The 23,620-nt window shown below is 48.3% G+C and overlaps 2 protein-coding genes across 5 annotated transcripts; one reads left to right on the top strand and one right to left on the bottom strand.

Annotated features, from left to right (window-relative positions):
* Positions 1-88: 88 nt before the first annotated feature.
* On the bottom strand, positions 89-9,058 carry LOC130534016 (zinc finger protein 318-like). Its single transcript, XM_057047871.1, is given in 17 exon segments — positions 89-1,940; positions 2,331-2,594; positions 2,627-3,499; positions 3,502-3,841; positions 3,963-4,081; positions 4,306-4,399; positions 4,524-4,709; positions 5,448-5,761; positions 5,835-5,934; positions 6,012-6,100; positions 6,285-6,462; positions 6,464-7,378; positions 7,600-8,003; positions 8,006-8,103; positions 8,151-8,231; positions 8,322-8,431; positions 8,639-9,058. Coding segments are annotated over 17 exon segments (5,625 nt in total). The 5' UTR covers positions 8,873-9,058; the 3' UTR covers positions 89-714.
* A 462-nt stretch (positions 9,059-9,520) lies between these two features.
* Positions 9,521-23,526, top strand: si:dkeyp-121d4.3 (uncharacterized). Of its 4 annotated transcripts, XM_057047868.1 has the most exons (22): positions 9,521-10,672; positions 10,748-10,798; positions 10,883-11,061; positions 11,143-11,185; positions 11,407-11,532; positions 11,766-11,870; positions 11,949-12,167; positions 12,248-12,394; positions 12,466-12,693; positions 12,846-13,064; positions 13,218-13,364; positions 13,439-13,648; positions 13,912-14,079; positions 14,146-14,394; positions 14,466-14,570; positions 14,692-14,829; positions 14,945-15,052; positions 15,302-15,339; positions 15,421-17,872; positions 17,948-18,056; positions 22,837-22,940; positions 23,017-23,526. In XM_057047868.1, the coding sequence occupies exons 1-22, from the start codon at positions 9,983-9,985 to the stop codon at positions 23,056-23,058; spliced, it is 5,877 nt and encodes a 1,958-aa protein (XP_056903848.1). In that variant the 5' UTR covers positions 9,521-9,982; the 3' UTR covers positions 23,059-23,526. The 4 variants fall into 4 exon arrangements, with proteins under 4 accessions (XP_056903848.1, XP_056903850.1, XP_056903846.1 ...); XM_057047870.1 differs by lacking the exons at positions 22,837-22,940; positions 23,017-23,526 and adding an exon at positions 18,146-19,572 and having other exon boundaries at positions 9,524-10,672; XM_057047866.1 differs by lacking the exons at positions 22,837-22,940; positions 23,017-23,526 and adding an exon at positions 20,891-21,666 and having other exon boundaries at positions 9,526-10,672; positions 17,948-18,185.
* The last annotated feature ends 94 nt before the right edge of the window (positions 23,527-23,620 follow it).

The following is a 23,620-nucleotide window of genomic DNA, read 5'->3' as shown; positions in this document are numbered from 1 at the left end:
GGATGAGATTCCGTGTAGACTCCACCAATTGATGACCTCGGAGACTAATTACACTTTAACGTCGTGCTTAACTGTGAAACACAATAAATCAGAACATGCTGATATTTTTAATGATTTGCCCAGTAATTTACGTTGACACGTACAGCAGCCCCAAGAGTCACAGCTGGGACCTCAGTCCTGTCTTCCTGGACTCCACCTTTGACCTTTGAAAGCCCCGCGCAGTCACTTCCCTCCCTTGATGGGCCAAGCTGCTTGTGGCAGGTTCTCTTATGTTTTCATTTTAACATTAAGGGTTTTATACCAATACCAATCGAGCCAAAATGCCTCCTTCGCGGTTTCATTTAAGAAAAAGACAAAAGATGAAAACATTACAGTCAATGTGAAGCGATTTTACAACAGATCACCTAAAAGTCTATTTACGTTACAAAGGATCACTACATCCGTGATGTAACAAGATTAGGGTGTTTCTTAAAGGCTTTTTACACTGTAAAACACTTGAGCTAACTGAACAGTCATCCCGGAAGGAAAACGCTGCAGAAACACGAACATCCAACAGCTGGTGATGAAAGTCCGGAGCCGACGGTGCCGATGCTCCCGCGAGGTCAGATCAAGTTGAGAAACTCAAATGTGAAATGCTAAAAAAGAGCAAACGCCCACCTGAAATGCAAATATTCACTCAATATCTACGGAGTCTCTTGAAGGTGGAGAATAAAGTTACTCAAAGTTAAATCCCGACTCAAAGTCCAGAGAGGTCATGTCCGAGGGGAGGCCCAGGCTTTCAGGGGTGAGCTCCAGCTCAATGTCCTGAACCAACACCTCTGGCTGGGATCCACAACCAGGACCTGATGTGTCCAGCACTTTAGAGTCCGAAGCTGCCGAGCCAGAGTCTCCTGAAGTTAAATCCTGCTCCGACTGGTTTTGTCGCTGCTGCCGGGTCTGGTATCTGGTTTGGGATCTAGTTTGGTGGACAGGATGAGAGGCGGGGGACGTTCTCTTCCTTGCGTTGGCTTTGCCTCGAGGTTTATTTCCTGGTTTGGCTTCAGAAGCAGGAGATGTGTTGGAACTGTTATCTAAGGAGGGCTGGTCCTCCTGATTGGGTTGGGGTTGAGATTCTGGTTCTTTTTGGGTCAAGTCCGGTTGTGAAGGCCCGTTATCTGTGGTCATGATTGAGTCTGGGTTAAGAGACTGAGATCGGTTTGGAGAAACGTAGTGATCCTCCTGCTGGACCTGCTCTTGAAATTCTTGTTGAATTGTTTGTGAGGTGGGCTTGGATGGCGAGGGCCAAGGTTCTGGATCTTGGGTCGTCTGTAAAGACCAAACTGAGGATATCTGAATGTCTAATTCCGTCTTGGTCTGGAGCTCCTCAGAACCATCGGGATGCGGCTCCAGAACTGAAGGTGGAGGTTGTGGTGGGGGTAGAACCAGATCCTGAGGCTGCAACTTTTGTGAAGGTGGGTTCTGAGGTTGAGTTTTACCGGCGCCACTGTCATTTCTTCGGTCGGTCTTTGCTGGTCTGCTGATGGAGAAAGTCCCCGATAGGCTGCTGCTGCTGTAGAAGATGCCGAACAAGTCCTGGGCTTTAGCTGCCGCCAGATTAGTCTTCGGTTTCTCAGATTTTGGACCTCCATCCCCCAAGGTTATGAAAGGTGGTGGCTTGATGACCACAGTGTGGGTTTGCTCACTTTCTGGGACACCAGGAGCTGCGACATCAGACACGGTCGCCACGGTTGGACGAGCTGGTTCGGGTGGTGTGGAGAGAACTGCACCACCTGGTGCAGGTTTTGACTCGGACGCGGGTTTGTCCTGGTTTGGTGCAGGTTCAGAGACCTGTGGTGCCGAATTCACCTCAAACATGGATGATTTAAAAACTTGATGAAGAGATGGAACCTTTGGTAAAGATGGTTTAGGTGGTGCCGCTGCAACCACCGGAGGTTTGGACCCTGGTGGAGCAGCAACCATCCAAGGTTTGATCCTTGGAGCAGCAACCACTGGAGGTTTGGACCCTGGTGGAGCAGCAACCACTGGAGGTTTGCACCCTGGTGGAGCAGCAACCACGGAGGTTTGGATCCTGGTGGAGCAGCAACCACCGGAGGTTTGGAACCTGGTGGAGCAGCAACCATCGAAGGTTTGGAACCTGGTGGAGCAGCAACGACCGGAGGTTTGGAACCTGGTGGAGCAGCAACCATCGAAGGTTTGGAACCTGGTGGAGCAGCAACGACCGGAGGTTTGGAACCTGGTGGAGCAGCAACGACCGGAGGTTTGGAACCTGGTGGAGCAGCAACCATCGAAGGTTTGGAACCTGGTGGAGCAGCAACCATCGAGGTTTGCACCTGGTGGAGCAGCAACCATCGAAGGTTTGGAACCTGGTGGAGCAGCAACCATCGAAGGTTTGGAACCTGGTGGAGCAGCAACCATCGAAGGTTTGGATCCTGGTGGAGCAGCAACCATCAAAGGTTTGGAACCTGGTGGAGCAGCAACCATCGAAGGTTTGCACCCTGGTGGAGCAGCAACCATCGAAGGTTTGCACCCTGGTGGAGCAGCAACCATCGAAGGTTTGCACCCTGGTGGAGCAGCAACCATCGAAGGTTTGGAACCTGGTGGAGCAGCAACCATCGAAGGTTGGAACCTGGTGGAGCAGCAACCACTGGAGGTTTGGAACCTGGTGGTACAATTGAAGCCTGAACTTGTGGACCTGCACTTGTATGAGGACCAGATTTGGGTTTTGAGAAAATGTCCAGGGAACTAGCTAAACTTGGATTCTGGGGTCTGATGGAATTACTGGGATTTGGAGCCACAGGAACTGGCAACGAGAGTTCATCACACTGAGGAGACAAACTGGCGTTGGGGGGTCTTTGAAAGCTCTTCAGAGGTGCTGGTTTACCCATCATGAAGGGTTTTCCTGAGACAGCAGAGGGGGCAGGGAGGCTGGGCCGGAGTCCTGCCTGGTTGCTGCTGTTAGATACCCAAGGAGAAGCTGTGTTCTGCTGGGTCGCCAGTTTCTGGGCAATTTCCTTGGCCGCAGCCACAGATTTTGCCAGACATTCCTCCTCAGGAGCTTCGTCTTCCTTTATGAACTCTGCAGCGGCTTTCTGAGCCTCGGTTGCCAAAAGGTTTTCCTTCTTTTTCCATGTGAACTTTCCAAATAAAGGGCTCACAGGTGTTGGTTTTCCCATCTCCAGGTTCTGTTTTCGAAGCTTTGCCTTCATGGCTGGACTGGGCCCACAAAAGATCTTTGGTGGGTCGTAGAGTTTTGGTGGAGGTTCAGATTTGCTGAACTCCGTCTTCCCTGCTGATTTACTAGAATCGGGCTTTTGAAAAGTTCCCTTCTCAGTCTTCAGTTTTCCTTCCTCTCTGTCGTATTTGGATCTGGGATCAGAGGATTTATCTCTGGTCTCACGTTTGGGTCGGTCGTCGTACCGCTGCTCTTCATTCCTGCGGTACCGGTATCGATGTTCTTCTCTGTTGTATCTGACTCTGTCATCGTCGCTCTTCTGCTGTCTTTCACCTTGTCCTCTTCCTGGCGAGTGTAGCGGGATTTATCTTCCTTCCTGCCAGACTGATACTCTTCATCGTCCTTCGTCTTGTATGAAAGCTTCTCCTCTTCCAGAATTCTGCCCTCTTTCTTCATCAGTCTCTCTTCTGCCTCCTCCTCCTGGACAGGGTCGTCGTCTGTCTTCTTTTCCCTTTTCTCCTTTTTGTGTTTACTCTTTTCCTCCTTGTCTTTGCTTCTCCGCTCCTCTTCCTCGTGTTTGCGTTTTTTCCCACCTGTCTGCGAGGTGAGTCCTGCCTGCCGGTCCAGGTTCCTCCTCTGTTCATACAGCGGGTTCTCGTACATCTGTTGCTGTTGGAGGACACATGAAAGCAAAGGAAAGAGAACATGTGTCACTCTTCCACCTGTCAGATGAAGCAGGAACATGAAGCTCATTCCATCCAGCCGCTCAACCACACAGGTAAACAAGCACCTTGTATTTCTCGTTGTGAGCGTGTGTGGTGACGTGTTCTTCTGCACAGATGGCATCTCCAGAGAACACTTTACACAACAGGCAGAAGAACCCTCTGACAGGCAACAGGAACTCAGAACCTGCAGCAAAACACAAGCAGCACACTTTAAAGCCACGGCTGCCGTTTAGACACGCCCTCATTTGTTTACCTGAGGGCCGTGTCTATTTTCTGCAGCTGTGAGGACAGGATGGGGTTAAAAACACAACACTTGAGCTCCACCTGGAAGCAGGAGCTCACTGAGAACCTTCAGAACCTCACACTCCAGGATTATCTGGAAAAAGCATCAAAGAACAGGAAGTTTACCTTTAGCGGGCTTGGACAGCCTCTCTTCTGAAGCGGTGGCATTGACAGCTTTGGTGGAAGTGGGGGCCCAGGGCCGGTTGTAAGGGTCGAGAGTCTGTGAGGACATCCAGAAAATTGCAGGTGAAGAGAACGCCACATAAAGGAGTGTACAGGTGTGACAGAGGAAGTTGCTTCAGAGCAGAGTGAGAAAAGCTGCTCGCTTTTACAAACACACAAACCTTTCGATGCGTTTTGCTGTGACAGTGAGTGAAAAAATCAAACATGGAACCAGAAGTCACGTTACACTTTTGGCACCAGTGATTTCCAGCGTCGTAGTATTCAAAGGGATCTGGGGGTGGGGCAGGGGGCGTGGCAGAGGTACAGAGAGGCGGGGCTTTCAGGGTGGTGCTCGATGACGTCGTCTGCTGAGGAGCAAAGATGGAAGAGCATCAAACATCAGCTGAAGCGGAGGCAGTCCAAACACTTTTCTATAAAACCATTACATTTATAGTTTTCTTACCTTCACTGAGCTCCGGCCTCCATGATGCTAGTCGAGAAAACTTTATCGACAATCCACCAAATAAACCGACGTTGCGAATCTTTAACTGAGAAAATTTAGACGCCGTCCGAGCATTTCTCATCACGATTACGGACAAGATTATCCAAATAATAACAGTATTTGGATAAATCTTACATTCACCATATTCATGGTGCTGACATTCATGAGACGTGCTCCACTCAGCAGCTATGGCAACACTCCATCAAACCCTTTTCTTCAACCACAGTTCCAGTCGTCTCCATAACCTTTTTTCTCCACTATTGGTTGATTAACGCAAATGTAAACATGTAATTGTTTATTGAGGAAGTCTAGAGGTTGTGTGTGGTTTCTAAAATACTTGTACGTTATGTTTAATGAGTTTATGGCTGCATGTTCTTAAGAACTTCTTTATGAACCAGTGCTCTCTGCAGATGAAGCTGCAGGACCCGACTACTTCCTGCAGGGCAGCAGGCTGCCTGACACTTCAGGACAGTTTTTATCCACTTCTGTCTCTGGACTTAACCTGGATCGCCTCCTTACAACTTCCTTAAATGTGAATAATGTCTGACAGTAGCAGCTGCACCTGGTTTGGACTCTCAGGAGAACTTCCTGTTGGACCTCCTACCTTTCTGGGGGATCTGTTGGCTGCCGACTCTCCCTCACTGCTTCTCTGCGCCTGTTGGTTCCTCTCGCTCTGTGGCGCTGCACCATCTTCCGGCTCTTTGGCTGCCCAGCTTCTCCCACTGGGACGGTCAGATGGGCCGAGGCCAAGGATGAGCGCCACCGTCTCCAGCTCCGTGCGTTTCTTCTCAGCGGCTTCGTGTTCGCTGCGTAGAGTGGAGATCTGTTTCATGACCTCGTCCTGCAGGAGGCTGATCTCCTCCAGCAGAGGGTCTTTGTGGCCACCCTTCTCCCTCCGTTTCTTCCTCAGAAGCTCCCCTGGTGTTAAAATAAAGAAAAACATCAGAATTTCAAACCGCAGCGATGATGTCAGCAACCCTGTGACACTCACCTTGTTGCTTCCTTAGTCTCTCCAGCTCTTTCATCAGATATTCTTTCTTCTTCATCCTCACCTCTCTCTCCTGCCTCAGCTTCTCTCTCTCCTCCAGAACCTGAACACAGTGAGCACAGGGTCAGCTGACCTCACCTCTGTGACATCATCAGTGTGAGTCCCAACTCCACTGGGAACCTTTTGCTTCTGGCTCTCGTTGTTCTGCTCCTCAGACATCCTCCTCTCGTAGGACCCAACTTTTTCTGCCTCTGTGCGCTTCACAACACCTGCAATGACACAACAGTCATAGTGATGAAATGTTTCACCTGTGTCAGGACAGGTTGTAGAAAGTATGTTTAAATGCCATTAACATTCTGATCATTTCAACAGATAAAAAAAGATACATAGGATTTTTGTTGTTATCCTATTTGATTTTTACATTAAATGAACATAAACTGAAGGTTCACTGACCTGTTGCCCTCGGCCCAGGAGCCACTTTATTTAGGGAATCATTGTAGGTCACTGGGTGGGGGTAATTCTCTGGGACAGTGGGAGGGGGCACGTTCACGTTGGGTGGTGGGTTCATGTTGGGGGGTGGGTACATGGGCGGCCATTGCTGGGGCACATAAGGAAGGTAGTTTCCATACCATACTGGCCATAAGCAGGGGGGGGTAGTTGGGGGGAATCATTCCGTGGACGGGTGGTGGGGGGTAAGTCGGGATTGGTATCACACTCTGAGGAGGGCGGGAACAGGCCGTGGGTCCATTTTGCTGCTGAGGCTCAGCCTTCAGCTCTTTAGCATCTCTGTCTCTGGGATATCTCAGTGGTGCTGTGACCTTCCTGTTGCCATCGTCGCTACTCCAGCCGTCCCGTCTCCTGCCGCTGCGACTCCCGCTGCTGCTGCTGGAACTTCCACTTCGGCTCCGCCTCCCGGGACTCCCGCCGCCATTTGAACTGTCTGAGGAGTACCGTCTACGTCGGGTGGGTGTCTTTGGAGGGGCCTTGTTCCCTTGCAGCCTCTCTTTGGTCCTGGCAGCCATCTTGCTAATCTCAGCCACACCGAGGTCCAAGCCGATGGTTTTCAACAGCTCCTGCATTTTCTCGTACTCCTCCAGCGCCCGACGCTCCTCCTGCTTAAGCGGCTCCGTACCTGGTGGACAGGTGGGGTTTGCCAGCTGAACAGACACATTTGGCTTGGTAATGGCAGCGTTTTCATCAGGGAGGTCTCCGTACAACGTGTCCTCCGTCACGTCTCCATACAGATCCAGGCCGTGGTTTCGGACTGGCTCAGATGTTGCCTGACCTTTAGGATCCTCCGAGTCTCCGTACAAGAACTTCTCCTCATCGTCGATGTCGTCTGCAGTATTTTTCTGACTGCCCAGCAGCTTAAAGATCTCTCTGATGTCAGAGTCCAGGTTGGTGCGTTGGGCCATCTGTGAGTTGGACTGCAGCTCCGACAGCACAGTGGCCATCCTGTGAGGCTCCAGGCCTTTGAAGGCCAGCAGCAGTTGTTCAGCCACCGTCGACATGCTGGACGATTCAAGAACGCTTGGAGAATCTGCACTCTGAAACACACAACGTCACAACTTCTGCACTGACCCACAAACCTCAAAATCTGTTCAGGATTTTAGGGATATTCTCAATTACTATTGTTAGTTTCTGGTAATAATCATGACAATATCCTGGTTGTAACTATTACTGATAGCTGTTGAAATGTGTGTGCTTTAAATTTTTATTTGACAATTTCTAACATTAATATATGTATACAGGTGTGTGTTTGCGTTACCCTGGAGTCCTCAGAGTCCCAGTGTTTCTTCAAAATAGACTTAGTTGGCAGACTGTGCCTCTCTTCCAGCTCCTTCCTACGTCGAGCTGTTTCCAGCTCTCTGAACTCTTTTCTTGGTTTCTGACTGTCGCTGTCAACAGAGCTGCTCGAGCTGCTGCTGACACTGTGACCACGGCTGCGACCGCGGCTCATCTCTTTGACAGAGCCCTGTCCCCAGCTCTTCCCTCTTGACCTCGACCTGCTGCGGGATCGACTCTTGCTACGCCCACCACTCTTGACCCGACTCCTATCTGGGCTATAGCTGCAGCTCCTTTGTCGGCTCTTGCTCCTGGCCCTGCTCTTGCTCCTGGCCCTGCTCTTGCTCCTGCTCCTGGCCCTGCTCTTGCTCCTGCTCCTGGCCCGCTCTTGCTCCTGCTCCTGGCCCTGCTCTTGCTCCTGGCCCGGCTCTTGCTCCTGCTCCTGGCCCGGCTCTTGCTCCTGCTCCTGGCCCGGCTCTTGCTCCTGCTCCTAGCCCTGCTCTTGCTCCTGGCCCGCTCTTGCTCCTGCTCCTGGCCCGGCTCTTGCTGCGACCCCGGCTCCTGCTCCTGCTGCGGCCCCGGTCTGTGCTTCTGGAATTTGGTGGTCCATGATCTCTATCGAGGAAATCCCAGTTCATTAATTGCACAGGAATATTCTGGACTGTGAACTATCATCTAAATAATAATTAATGATTTTAGCAGTACTTGTCATGATGGTGAAAGGGCACCAGTCTAGATGCTCCAGTTAGCTCATTTCCCACAGTGATCACCAACTTCTGGTCCAAAGGAATGGGCTTATGAGGCGACAGAGACCTCTGCAACAGGATGGGATACACAAATCAGTTTAGCTGTATAAACTTGAACGAATAAATTGTGTTTGTATGTTGGCATTTTTTGAAAAGAAGTGTTTTACCAGTAGCAACACAAAATGATTGGTCATTCGCCAGGCTGAAGAAGCTTATCAGGTTTAAAATTAAAAACGTCTTTATGTTGTGTCCTCCGTGTGGACCCGGCTCTCTCACCTGTCTGGGCGGATCATCGCTCCTGAAGTGACCGTCTCGGTGACGTCCTGGCCCGGGGGAGGGGTACCTGCGCGGCGGGGAGCGGGGGTACGAGTCCGGCTGTCTGTAAGTGTTGTAGCTGTGAGGATACGGAGGTCTGGGTCGGCTTCTGTCGTCTCTGTACCCCGATTCTGGCTGATAGGGCCTCGGAGGCGACTGGTAGGCCCTTCTTGGTCGAGGACGGTCACGGTACATCGTCTACCAGAGTGCGATTTTCTATTCACTCTAGCGGTTCATTCGAAAAGCGAGAGGAACTGTGGAGACCTTATTATGATCTGAAAATGCCTTTGCGCATCATCTGCACATCCAATATTTATTTTCCCGTGGAAACAGGACACCGACTCCTTTTTCTTCTCCTAAAGGGAACAGCAGCTTCCGGTCTCTGGCGCACTGTCGCCACCTACCGGTGAAGCTTATTACACTCAACAGGACAGCCAAGGTTCCTTCCAGATTTCTGTTTATTTGACCCTTTTTCATATTACAGCGATAGAGGCTCCTTGTCATTTCATTCTTATCATTATTTTTAGGCTCCGCCTCTTTGGAGAACAACACAAGTGATTGGTTTGACTGGAGAATCTTTAATCTCAAAGAGAGTGGTCAAATAATACAAAGTTGACATTCATAGTACTTATAATTTTTTACATGACCATCGTTCTTTTTATATTTCTTTAAGTATCTTCTTAAGTATTCTCTAAGTATCTTTAAGAGGAACAAAGAAAAGAATGTTTTGAATTATCAAGGCCATTTTTAAATAGAGGCCATTGCTGATTATCATACAATTTCTTTATCCCGGGTTCTTTATTTAAAGAAAACAAAACAAACATGCAAAACAAAACCCCCCTACGACTCCCCTTTTATTATTTTATCCTCTTACAAAATCCTTAATCATCCAGTCCTCCAAAATGCGTTATTTCACCCAAGAGCAGACAGGTGGGATTATAACTGTAAATACTAAAATCACTTTATCGTCAACTTGGGTACATTAAAACATTTTTTAAGTCCACAAATGGCGATCAGTCGTTGTAGCTCGTTGTAATTCATCCTCCATCCGAGGGGGGCGCGCGCCAGCAGAAGACGTGATATAAAGAAGAAGTTCTGCACAGTGCTGTGTTGATTTGCACGTACAGTTGCAGCCTTTCAATAAAAATGATTTTTCATCAACATCAGTGACGTTATGGTGTTAAAAGAGGTTAGTTTCCACCCAAAACGCTGGTTTACGTTCGTACAGCACGCTGTTGCCGTTTAGACAGTTGTGTCGGGAGCTAGTTTAGTCAGCCGTCTGCTCCTCGCAGCTCCCGTGGAAACATGATGGGACCAAAACGGAGTCGACCCACAATGGGACCGCCAGGCGAAGACGGTCCGCCTTTCGACATAGGCCCACCAGGCTGGGGCCCTCCACGACCAGGTGGATGGGGTCCTCGGCCACCAGGAGGCCCACTGGCACCCGACGGCTGGGGTCCTCTACCTCCAGAGAGATGGCCACCAATACCGCCAGAAGGATGGGACCCAAGAGGCCCCCCTCTGCCAGATGGATGGGGTCCACCTCCACCAGGTGGATGGGGCCACCTGCCTCCACGTGGATGGGGTTCAAGAGGATCTGAGCCACCTGACTGGGTACCAAGAGGACCCCCACCACTAGGCTGGGGTGGTCATCCTGAAGATTGGTTGCGTCCACCAGAGGACTGGAGACCACGTCACCCAGATGACTGGAGACCAGCTAATCCTGACGACTGGGGGCTACGTCACCCTGAAGGCTGGAGAATGCACCCTAGAGACTGGAGCCCCCCATCTGATTGGCGTCCTGAAGGTCCCCCTGAACTATGGGGAAGTGAGACACTGCCACCAGGATCACTTCCTCCAGATGCTGCAGCATATGTGGCCCCGGTTCCTCCTCCATGCATCCCACCACCCGGGATTCCTCCCCCAGGGATTCTTACCCCAGGAATCCCACCCCCTGTGGGTTTTGGAGGGTACCCCACTGGGTGGACAGGGGAGGTAACACACTATTAATGATGCTGTGCTTGTTCAATGTTTATCGTGTCATTGCTGAAAATCTTCCTTCCTGTTCAGCCAGTTGTAGAGGAAGTGCTGCCCAACCCTCCGCCAGACCAGCCTGAGTGGGTGCGTTTGTTTTGTTGCTGTGTGGAACCCTCTCAGCCTCATAAAGCCCCCAAATACCTCAATGGTTTCCATCTTTTCTTCCAGATCAAAGCCTTGATTTCGGCACCACCCACAGAATCGGCACCACCAGATGCCAAAAAGACTGAGGAGCCTGTCCCGACGCCGGCGACTGAGCCGCCCACTGTTGCCCCACGACCTAAACCTACAAATAAACCTAACACCAGCAAGGCTCTTGGCCTCCTGGGGAAGCGCACGTTTGAGAAGTAGGTCCCCATGCTTTCCTTGTCTTTTGTCAAAACAATCTCATTTGCTGGCAAAAACACCTTCTTTCATTCTGTTTCCAGGCCTCCCCCAGGAAGGTCGACAGGCATCATTTCGTTTATTGGGGTGAGAATGTGCACATGCAGCAACTTGTTTAGGTCATGTCATGTGACCAATGGCTCATAGGTTTGATATTTGCAATCAAAATATATATATATATATATAATATATATATATACTGTATACATCCAGATACATTGACAAATGTGTGTAAATTGTTGAATGTTTGGTGTGGGTTTTATGTAATCTTCCGAGATTATAATTGATAGACGTTTATCTGTTTCCAGCCGAGCTTTGGCTACATTGAGAGAGAAGACCTGCAGAAGTACACCTTCAGCTTTGACGTCTTTTTTGGAAATCCAAAAGCAATGACGCCTGGTGTTCGAGTCCACTTCACTGCCTGCAAGGAGAAGGCAAGATGACAGTCAGCCCTCCACCACACGTGCCACTTAAATAGATTAAACACATCTAAATACATTTTCCAGTTCTCCTGAAATGTGTCCAGGGCCAATTATGCTGAACACAACCGTAAACGTTAGTCTGACTCCAAAAAATCTTATAGGTTTTGTCAATTTGTGGAAAATTAAAGTGCGCCATCAGTCGTCGGTGTGTGTTTTAATCTTTTTACATCAATGATGTGATGTAGGGGAGTCTAATAGCGACGGATGTGAAGGTGGCACCTGGTGGAACGGAGAACGTGGAACCAGAAATCTACGAGGCTGTGGTGACTCAGCCGATTGTGGAGCCTCAGGTCAGTTGATTTGGAACTCACTCATTTCATCCTCAGATTCCTGGTTGTTGACTGCATTTTATTTTTTTTGCTCTGCAGCCTGGCGAGCGTCAGTACCCAGGTCAGGTCCACGTGAGCATCGGGCCGCTCAGGACAAATCTGACATTTGACGCAAAGGACAGCACGGTTACACTGCTGAAGAACGACCAGGTGCTCATCAATCTGCTGACCGATATTGTCACCGAGAAGAGGCGCGCCACTAACATCAAGCCCAAGATCCCATCGACTTTCAGTGAAACTCAGGAGATCCGAGAGCAGGTCAGCTGGCAGGAAGTGTCCCTTACAGGTCAGCCCTCTTTGTAAAATGTCTTTTGTCTCTAATGAGTTCTCTTCCGCAGGGCGTCATCATCAGCCTGAAGGATGGCGAAGGTGTCGTTAAGTCCGAGAAGCACGGCGAGCTTCCCTTTGACGTCAAAGAAAATTTAAGCGATGTGGAGTTTACTGTAGAGGACGTCAACGAGGAAGTGGAGTTCACTGTGATCACGGTGAGGCATCCACGTAGCCCTCTCTGGGGCAGTTTTAGTGGGGCTTTCATCTGAAACTGCTGTCTCCTCAGCTGAGATCAGGCAACCGTGCCATCCGGATCAAACGGGTGAAGGAGCCCCTCCTCCTGACCATCTGCTCCGCCTCTGCATCCTCTGCCAGCAAGGGGGACAACAGTCAAAACGACAACGACAGCGTTCAGCAATTACAGAACAGCATGACGTCGGAAGTGGGACCCAACATGAAGTTAGACCCAGAGCTGTATGAAGGTGTCGTTACACAGACCATCACGGAGCCCTCGGTGAGCACTTCCTGTTTACTGATGTGACAGTGAAGAGTCCACAGAAAGTTTTGGAAAAGATGCATCCACCTATCGTCTATTATTCACATCTGCAGGGTCTCTTAAAAATCTTACAATCCTGACTTAAATCCTGACATCACGTGTAATTTCAGCCTCAGACGCCAGGTTACCCAGGCCAGATTCATGCAAATATCGGCCCCATCAAGACCAACGTGACCTTTGAGCACCGCGACTGTGGCATCACACTGCTGAAGAACGACCACGTGCTGATCAACCTGCTCTATAATGTAGCAACCGGGAGGAAAATGGCAACCAACATCAAGCCTAAAGTCCCCTTCACCTTCAGCTACACCAAGGAGATCAGAGAGCTGGTAAACATTGGCAGCAATTTATCAATGATAGTGATATTGACTCATTGGAAAACATGACTGTAATTGTAAGTGTGAAACTGTAAGGTATGTTTAAAAATGATACATTTTAATTATGCCTCTTGTGTTCTCCGTGTGTCATCTGCTGGTATTTAGGGTGTGATCACCTGGCTGTCGGGCGATGAAGGCATTGTCAACTCGGCCGATCACGGAGAGCTTTCCTTCGACACCTGTGAGAACTTCAGCGACTCAGAGTTCAGTTCTGAAGACGTGCACAAGGAGGTGGAGTTCACGCTGGCGTTGGTGAGCACGAGGAGTGAAAATCCAAGGAAGAGGAGGAAAAAACCTCCACTAACGGTGTCATTTTGTTCCCGCAGGAAAAAGGCAAGAAGAGAGCCATCCGGCTGATGAGAACCAAGAGGGACAAAGACCCGATCCTGGAAGAGCAGAAGAAACGAGAGGAGGCAGAGAAGAGGAAGAAAAAGGAGGAGGAGGAGGTGAAGAGGAAGGAGGAGGAGCAACTCAGAGAGGCAGAGAGGAAGAGGAAGGAAGACGCAGTGGCAGCTCTGGAGGCAGCCAAATGCAAAGTAAATACAAATATTAAGATGTTTTCAAAGTTAAATGTAATATTTATCTGCCCCAACCCTGTTAAAAGTTCTTGGCTCTGTGTTGGTATATATGCTATTACCAATTTTATATGAAGTTTTAAAATTTTCTTTGTGGCTGAAGAGGGTCTTATTATTAACTGGGGTTCCACGTTTCATATAAACATGTTTTTATACCAAGGTTCATTTTGTTTTAATGTTAAGATTTGTATTTCACTTCATCTGCATTTGCTGTTGCATCCTAGTGGACCCCCCTTGGCTTTAAAGTGAGAGACCCCGACACCCTGGACGAGATCAGCAAGGAACGCTTTGAAGGAACTGTTCTGAAGGCCATCTCCAGGAACATGAAAATCAAGCAGGAGCCGACTGAAGAACAAGGAGCTCCAAAAAATGGACAAATGCCTGTCACACAGGTAGAGGAGGAAATTCCCTTCTGTCCTGAAAACATTCATTATTTTAATATTGTTTGTCTCTCTCAGGTCAAAATTAAAGTGGAGAAAACCACAGAAGATGAGAAGGAAGAAGGCGCTGAGGAGGAGGAACGGATGGAGATAAAAGTAGAGAAGGAAGAGGATGATAAACCGTTGCCTGATGCTAACGCTGGCGGGGAAGCTAAACCAGAGCCTAGCATGGGTCGCCTGGTGATGACCGTTGATGGGCAGCAGAAGCAGCTTTCCTTCTGTCCCAACGACCTGCTGAGCACCGCCACCATGTTTGACGGAGACAGGGTGAGGGTTCTGTCCTCTGAGCACAGGAGGTGGTACTGAAAACACAGATCTTACCTGTTTGTTCTGTGAAGGTCCGTTTCCACATCGCCACACACCTAGAGACCAAAGCCGAACGGGCCACCTATGTAGAGATCCTCCCCGAGTCCTTTGAGGAGTCCAACGAGCAGCGGCAACATGTAAGACATGGGGGGGGGGGGGCTTCTTTACAGGCTGGGACTCATCTGTGACAACCAGTGAAACTATTTTATATCTTTTATGTGAAGTATGAAATTTGGTTTTTAACTCACGGATCACCAGGGCATCGTCATCGAGTTCTCCGACAACTCAGGCCTCATCAAGTGCTCCCAGAATCCTCAGCTGTACTTCCACATGTCTGAGGTTGTGGAGAAGAAGAAGCTGGAGCTGAACGAGAAGGTGGACTTCAGCTTGGCAGCGGTAAGTGAAGCTGGGGGAGACTGTATAATACAGTCAACAGGAACCCGCCCCATGAAGATGAAGCCTTTAAATGGCCTGAACGCACTGCTGTTGTTGAAGATATTTTATTTTCCAGCATGAAACGGCAGAGGGTGGAATACAGGCCATCAGGATCAAACGCTACACCGAGAGCGTCTTCTTACCTGTCCGTAAACTCGGGGGTGTGGGAGCCAGCAAAGGAAAGGTGAGTTTGTTTTTTTTTTTTTTCATTTCACTTCTAACTTCAGCTTTTAGCGCCATGGACAGGATAAGATGTCCAAAAGCTGGTTTCATGCTGGACCTTTACCTCTTCTTAATTGGTTAATTGTTGGGATTGAGATTGTTATAATAGCAGAAGTAAAACGATAACTAAAATATTTCCATATCCAATTATTACTGTGTATTTCCAGTAGTGTTTTTCGTTCAATGTAAATGTATCTGTTTCACTGGGCAGATGACCATCAAGCTGGCCAAAGCTTTAGAGGACACTGAGTGAGTTATGATTTATTTAATTATGGTGGAGTCCAGACTTGTTGGGAGCTGTTGTTACACAATTTACCTCTCACATTTCAGGAAAGTGAAGCAAAACACAGAGAAGCTCAAGGCAGTGGTCAAAAGCCTAAGAACCCGAGACAGCAAGACCAGCGTCCACAAGAGGAACTGCAGTTTAAACAGATATAGACATAGTAGAAGCAGGAGTAGAAGCAGGAGTAGAAGCAGGAGTAGGAGCAGGAGTAGGAGCAAGAGTAGAAGCAGGAGTAGGAGCAGGAGCAGAGGCGGGACTCGGAGTAGAAGCAGGAGCCCCAAAAGAGATGAGTTTGGACGTACCCTGAAAAAGAGACCCAGCAGCAGCACTGACCGCGACCGCAAAGGCAGTCGGAACGTGCGAAGTAGAGAGAGGTCGTACAGGCGCTCAAAGAGTCGCAGCAGGAGCAGGGAGAGGAGCAGGGAGAGGAGCAGGGAGAGGAGCAGGGACAGGGCCAACAAGAAGAGGAGCAAAGTCAGCAGGGAGCGAGAAGAAAGTCACAGGAGGAGAAAAGAAGCAAGTCCTCCTCCCAGACGAGCTGGAATCGTGGAAGATGAGCTGGCACAGAAAAAACGAGAACTGGAGGAGCTGAATGAGATGATCGCTTACAAGAAGTCCCTAGTGGAACGCGACCCTGGGCACAGGACCTGTATAGACTACGACCATGGAAGGATTGCTGTTCCGTTGGCTGAGTACAGACCTGTACGCTCAATCCTGAAGAAACGTCCGGAAGGACCCGAGTACCTCCAACACCCTTCTCGACTCTACGAGGATCCTTATTACGACCGACCGTACAGCCCTTATCAGGAACGTCTTTATGGTGACCGCTATGGTGATCCTTACAGGGGTCATCCTTACTCTGATCGACACCCTTATAGTGACCGTTTTTATGAAGCTCGTCCGTATGGGGAAGGGGTCTATAGTGACCCTCTGCCCACCAGCACGCGCTACACTGATCGCTATGACGTTTACGACGAACCCTATGAAGACCGTTACTGCGACCCGCCCTACGACCCATATCGCTCCAGCCAGTCTGCCCAGAGTTCCGTGCCATCTACCCAGTCTGGTGATGTTCTTTCTGGCTCCACTAAAACTCAAGGACCCCATAGTGCTGCAGAGTCATCCTCCCACCATCCTTACAGACCACCATCTCCCACAGAACCACCTCCCAGAAGCCCATCCCCTCAACTCTCGCATACAAAACCACGTCAGTCGCCTCCCGTGGAGAAACCTGCAGCTCAGAAACCCCTCGACCGCTTTCTTGACATGCTAAACAAAAAAGTGGATGCCGAGAAGAAATCCGAACCAGTTTATGGGAGCGATGATCTCCTGCCTCACGAACGGGCTCTTCATGATGGAAAAGGCTTTTCCCGAATTGTCGGAATGGCTCAGGAGCTCACCAAGAGCAGGCTGAAGGTAGATGCTGAAGAACACTCGAGTCCTGAATGGCTGCCAACAAGCCAGGACTCAAAGAGCCAAGCAGAACCTTATGAGAAGATCCAGAGTCTTCTCCGTACAATTGGCCTAAAGTTAAGCACAGGTGATGTTTCCAAATTGGCAAGCAGAGCGCAAGAAAAAATCTACAGTCCAAAGTCCTCTTCAGCAGAAAGAGAGACATTGTCATCCTCTAGGGCCGAACGCTATACTGGCAGAACTGGTTCTTCCGAATCAGAAGCCCTCCATTCTCTCTCCCCTGCTAGGGCTTCTAGTTTGGAGCCACACAGCAGACATGAAGCTGTCTCAGAATATGAAGATTTCCTGGACCAAAAAGAGCTGGAGTCTCTAAAGAAAGCCCAAATGTTACAGAGTCTCACCAAGACGATGGGAACCAAATCCCCCACCACTTCTTCTCTCAGACCACCTGCACCTCCACCTTCTCACTACCAACATCCAACTCCCTCTTCCAACTTTCCCCTCGGAACCATTACCCAATCCTCTCTGGGGACGAGCTCCGCTACCTTCAGTGGGGGTTTCGCCCAGACCCCTGGAGCCGGCCACTCAGCCCAGCAGTTTGGACCAGTTGCAGGACTATCCACAGAAGTCCCTCTACATCTCCCTGGACAGCATCCTCCTGGGACTCCACCCCAACGTCCGCATGGGCCAACTCCTCCAGGACCACCGCCTGGACCTCCACCACGGCGCCCTGCGGGACAACCTCCTTACTCTCCCCCCTCTGCTCAGGCGGTCTTACCCTTCATCGATCAGCCTCGTGCAGCTCCGCACCTCAAATCCGACGGTCCGTCAGCGTGCGTGAGCACAGCCACAGTGACGCCATCGGAAGCAGCAAAACTCAGCCCTCCAGACGATGAGAAATCTGCCATTTCTACAACTGTGGCCAGATGTCTGAAGGTCATCGAGACGGTCAAGAGCCTTTCCGCCCAGTCGTCACCCAAAATTGCTAAATCAGTCCAGTTTAGTTTACCCACAGAACCGTCGACCTACGGTCTTCAGAGCTTAGCCGAGACGGAGGAGGACATCAAGACCAAGCAAAAGGAGAAGGTCAGTGGTACCAAATCTTTTCTCTGGAACAGCTGATCATTTTTGGCTGCATCTGAATCTGCGTGCATGTTGCAGCTGGATGTGTATAACCAGAGGATCCTAGAGAAGAGAGAGCAGCAGTACCAGGATCTGCTGGCTCGCAAGAAGGCTGAGAAGAGCAGAGACTGCACCTTGATCCCTCCAGGTATCAGCACTTTAGCACAATTACGCCGAAAACGTGACTGCAGACTTTCTTACAGAGGTGTCTCCAAAGCAAGTTTTCACTTTTTACAGGTGTATGACTTCTGTAATATTTTAGGTTCAAAGAGTAAAGGTAAACATCCCCTTTTCTTGTCTTTTAATAGTCGAGTATTTAGAAAAGTAAAACTTTATGGAGTTAGCCAGGCGTACCCAGGTACCAAAACCCTCTTTACCATCAACGCCAGCTGGCGTTCCCTCAGTCTCGAATGTCATTAAACGCTGTGACGCCCAGTATTTTTTAATATCCGCAGTGTGTTCTGGAAGATGACTTTAGGGCACTCACGATATTCTCATTCCATAATCTACAGCTTATACTCATGTTATAACACGGCACCAGGTGTGTAACGATCTTCATTCAGAATCGGCGTAGGAACCGGCCTGGTGGAAAACGGGGTAAAGCGAATGGACGACCAGGTCGAATGATCGAATTAGGTTCATCTGCTCACGGGTTTTATGATCGTAACGGGCCAGTCGTAGACCTCAGCTTTAAGCTAGTTCTCGCTTCTCTCCAGGTCGGATTTCGTGTAGCATTCAGTCAGATTTTGTCGCGCCGGACAATACGCTGTGTGCCGTCCTCGGACACGTTGCGATCTGAGCTGTCCTGGAATTGTCTTCGCGGGTTGCGTCATCGGTCAGACACATTCAGCTGCAGGCGAACTTCTGCGTTCACATTCCGCTACGCCTCCACCCGGACAGATGCTTTGTGGTCACGGAGCATCTGTAAGGTCTTTGCAGAGCTGCTCGTTAGCCACGATTTGTCCTTCATCCCGTCAATCAAGACAAGAAGACGGCTGCAGTCCCGACTCCAGAAAGTAACGTCTTTCTCCTCTTCATATGTTGACTGTCTAGCTTGAACAGACGCCATCGGCGAGCAGTTAGATAGTCAAGATAGACGATTCACAGGTAATTCTGTAGGAATCCTTTGAGATATTCAGATTTGATATGTAAAACCGGCCGTTTGATTTGGTTTTATCTGCTACGTTAATAATCTGATAGACTTTCTGTCATTAACCATCATATTTGAGTTCGTCACAACAAATATAAGCTTAACTCCATTGTTTAACTAAATCCTTCCTCGTTCATCCTGAAAAAGTTAAAATAATAGAGTAGAAATATTCTCATCCCATCATTAAGACATGATAACCAGTTTTTGTTATCAGAGTAAATCCTTGAGCTTCTCACATCTCTGCCTCATTCTTCCTCAATCTCCTTCATCTGCGCTGTTGTTGGTCTCCTCCTAAGATCCGTCTGCCTACTTTTCTTGGGGCTCTTTGGTGAATTCCCATTCGCATGAGAAACGTTCACAAAAACACGTGAAAGTCCAGAAAACAAGAAACTTTGAGACCAGGATGAAGACGTTTACTCGCAGCTTCACGGGGGCTCCTGCAGCATCGTTGGGCATCTGGTCGGAGACAATTGTTGTTTGCGTCCTAAAATGTCACAGTTGGATACTTTGGGGAACTGAGCTGCTCAACCGGCCGTCACTCATTTTAGCATTTCCAACATCCTGTAATTAACACAGTAAGTTTAACTCTGTTTGGTTTTTATAGACATTTACAGTTATGTTGCATCGCTACATTTGTCAAATCTTACCCCAGGGTGTCTCGACGATCGTCAGAACATTCATATTTAGATTGGAATGTTCTCCTATTTTTTGTTACTCGCCTTTCGGCCTCAGGAAGCTTAAACGCTATATTGATGACTTATTGATGATTGACAGAGTTAATACGAGTTTGTTGTCTGCTCGTCTGTTGAATGCAGCTAGTCATGCTAATGAATTGCTCCTCCTCGATGTTCCGTTAGTTACCACGTAAATGCCATCATTCATTGGGAGTTGGGTTTTCATCACCTGTACACGTGCCGATGTGCTAACACGTTAACCTGAGTCGACTGCCTGAGCATCTTCATGAGCGCGTACCGGCGTCCCAACAGCATTTCACTGTTGTCATTTTGAAGGTTACTCTTATTGAAAACGCTGCAATGTCTGGAACAGTCAACGAGCTTCTGCGCTGCAAAAAAATGTCCTAGTGGAAAAAGTTTTCTCGCCATGTCGTAGCTGCAGGTCACATGAGCGATTTGGCACCACAGCGGTCAACAACAGACGAGTTCTGATATGGACTCTGCGGAATGATGATGGGAAATTCGGAAAGTCCTCTGTCCAGCAGCGTCCGTCCGTCAATTTTGAATCCCTCAACAACTGTTTTTTTTCTTTTCTGAACCGAAAAGATTGGCCCTGAAACCTCTGATGCTTCCAACTTGAAGTGAAAATGAAAGCATCCTTAAAGGAAAAAGCCACATCATTTAGGTTTCGTTAAGTTTTACACATTGTCGGTGTAAATGAACAGGTAGCGAGGGACATGGTAGGTGTTTGGTGTCTTTACGGCAAAGGTAGGTGATTCATTTCGATCCTTCTAATTGAATTGAGCAGAGCGACATTGTGTTGATTGAAGTTAATGAGATTTGCACTTTCAGCTATGTTTACGTCTGAAACAGTTAAAGTTAAGCTTACCTGATACTGTGGTTATCATTTTCGCTGTCCGGGTGGGACGAACTGGGTACAAAGGGTTTTGTGTTGGACTCTGATGAGTACAATAACGAGTAAAACCTGGTAGTTCAGCTTCATCCAACCTCTGAAATTAAGGCCAGGTTTTATTGCTCGGAGTATACTTCGCTAGCAAGCCTCAGCAAGGCTAACAGAATGTCTTAAACCCCGTCAGGAACGTGTCACATTGGAAAAGTTCACTCTGGGACTGACACTTATTCTCTGACATTTCATAGGAAAGCCTGTCAGCAGCGAGCCCAAGAACATTTGGATCTGTGGCCACTCCCTGGTGTACTGGGCCGAGTCACGGGCCAGGTCCCCAGAGGTAGGTATGCAGTTGGGCATGGACCCCAACAAGGTGACCATCTGGTGGAAGGGCACTCAAGGCATGACGTGGCCCCAGCTTCTGCCTCAGCTCCACCAGCTGAAAGTTACCTGGCCCAACCCAGACGTCCTCATCATACACTTGGGCGGCAATGACCTGAGCACCGACAGTCCCACTGGCCTCCTGGCCTCCGTCAAGAAGGATTTGACCTCCATTAAAAGCATCTTCCCGCAGTGCATCCTCGTGTGGTCGAACATCCTCCCCCGCAGGGTGTGGCGCCACTCGACCGACAGCCACGAGGTCGACCTGGTCCGCACAACGGTGAACCGCAGGATCCAAACCATCGTCTCAGACCTGGGCGGGGTCTCACTGACCCACGATAACATCAGGTGCGGCACAAACACGGGCCACTACCGCACCGACGGCGTCCACCTCTCGCACAAAGGTATCGACCTTTTCAATCTGAACCTGCAGGATTTACTGGAAAAGTGGGAGCTGTCGTCAGAAAAGAGCTGAAGGGTTCCCAAAACGGTTTTTTTGTTTGTTTTAGTGCCCAGCTGCTTCGCTTGTTTTCATTCCTCATTTTTAGCAGGAACCTCGTAATACTGTAGACGCTCAACAATCAATAAATGTAATCATCTTTATATGTGATTCTTTCTTTTTCTTCAATAAAGAAAAGTTAAAATATCCCTTGCTTATAGTCGTCCTTTTTATTAAAGTAAATCCAGATGGGGAGGGGTGCTGTGTCTCCTGAGTCATCATTTTCTTGAGTAGTGATCCAGTAGGACCAGCAGAGGGAGCTGGGACATCCCATTCTGAGGTGGTCACAACCTGCAGTCAGGCTGGTGAACCTGCAGGTCTCCTCATCTGGAAGGTTCCACCTTTATTCACGACAATGCGGCCGTGTCCTCGTACCTGTGCAGGTAAGCAGCAGATCCACTGGAATGATGACAGAGCTCACAGAAGCAACATCTGCTTGTGTTCCAAATAGGAAAATAAAGATTATTCTCAAAAAAAAACCTTTTATTTATTTATTTTTTTTAATATTGTTTGTGGGTTGAATCCAACTGGCCAAGTTTCCAAGTTGGTGGCAGGAAGTTGTGCACGTCTGTGGCTGCTGGACGTTTAATTTCAACGTTTCATGGACTCCGTTTGTGCTGATGTGAAGTCCTGATGAATAAAACGGAGCTCAGGCAGGTTGGACGGGTCATCGTACAGGAATCGTCCAAATGTTTGATTCTCTCTAACAGCTGCATGAATTTGCACATTTCTGACATTAACACAATCTCATGAAAACTACAAGAACAAATATTTCAAAAAATATTCCTTTGATGATCCATCCGTGTTTCATGTTATTTGAGTTATTTATTGTCGATTGTGTTTACAAAACTCATTTGTATCAGATTTCTGGCAGTGTAACGTATTAACGTGTTATAAAATGTAACAAGCTGCCTTTTCATGTGTTATAGACCAATAAACAAGTACAAACACATGTTGAAGTTATTTTTCACTCCAACGTGGACATAAGATAAAAATAATGCTGAAATAGCTTCTGTGGGACACAGTGAAGGATTTCTAAGTTGAGTCCCGTCCCTTTGAAAACCACCTAAGAACGAGTGGATCTACTCCAGGTGAAGCAGGAGCAGATGAGATGATGGAGCGGGTAGACATCTGGTACCACATCTAAACAGACTGAGAATAAGTTCCTCTGATTAATGGACCAGTTAAAGTCAGTGACTCACCGGGACAGATGTTGACTGGTTTTACCGGTAGCCTCACCTGCAGATGTTTACCCACTCTGCATTGCTGTGTTTTACCTGTTGGACCTCACCGGGGGAGTTCTGCTTGTCTCTGCAGGTCCCAGTGAAGGTGAAAGTCAGACAGAAGACCTATTTAACCTTCTGAACCCTCCAGACTGCATCACAGAACTCGAGCCTGATCAGGACTTGCCAATAGAGTCCGTATGTTCTGATACTCTCATTCATTAATATCCTGAGCTACAGTTTAATCCACTAAACCTACCTCTCCTGCCCCAAGAATGCTCTTCAGAACAGCTCTACAGAATCACCAAGCTGCTGATTCCCAAGCACACTTTGTGAGACCTGATGGAAAACTGCTGAGTCTGCAAGTCTGACTCTTCCTTATATCTCAATTTATATTTGTTGCTGATATTTGATTAATGTTGACATTGGGAAGGATAGAATGGTGGTGTTTCTAATTTAACTTTTCACCTATCTGCATTTGTTGATACCTTGAGTCACTTTCTACAGTTGAAAAGCACTTCATTCACACCATTCACAAAAAGCTAGTTTGGGTAATGTATTTACACAAGTGCATCTATGTCCCTTCACTAAAATAAATTACGTTTTGTTTTGTTTTTTAAATAAATGGAGTTGTGGAAGTTTTTGACTGATCATGTGGAGATAAAGATTTACACTTTATGTTGTTTGGATTTTTTGAACCGGAATAAGAGGGATACAAAAAGACGCAAGAAAACAATATTTCTTGCTGGAAAATTAAACAAACCAGCCTGGGGGCTTGATTTGATTTTGATTGACTATTTAAATGATAAAGAAATAGTATATATTGCCATTTATGTCCAATTACCGAATACGTGATACATAAAAAAATACAATGCTGT

This window comes from Takifugu flavidus, chromosome 11, assembly GCF_003711565.1.
Source record: "Takifugu flavidus isolate HTHZ2018 chromosome 11, ASM371156v2, whole genome shotgun sequence".
NCBI classification, from domain to species: domain Eukaryota; kingdom Metazoa; phylum Chordata; class Actinopteri; order Tetraodontiformes; family Tetraodontidae; genus Takifugu; species Takifugu flavidus.
The sequence above is the reverse complement of the archived record's forward strand: the minus strand, read 5'-3'. Positions and strand labels throughout refer to the sequence as shown.

Excerpts from the sequence above, each read along its gene's own strand:
- si:dkeyp-121d4.3 (XM_057047866.1), top strand. The coding sequence starts at position 9,983 with ATGATGGGACCAAAACGGAGTCGACCCACAATGGGACCGCCAGGCGAA. Across the intron at positions 11,186-11,406 it reads GCATCATTTCGTTTATTGGG|CCGAGCTTTGGCTACATTGA; the intron begins GTGAGAATGTGC and ends ATCTGTTTCCAG. Across the intron at positions 12,168-12,247 it reads CTCAGGAGATCCGAGAGCAG|GGCGTCATCATCAGCCTGAA; the intron begins GTCAGCTGGCAG and ends TCTCTTCCGCAG.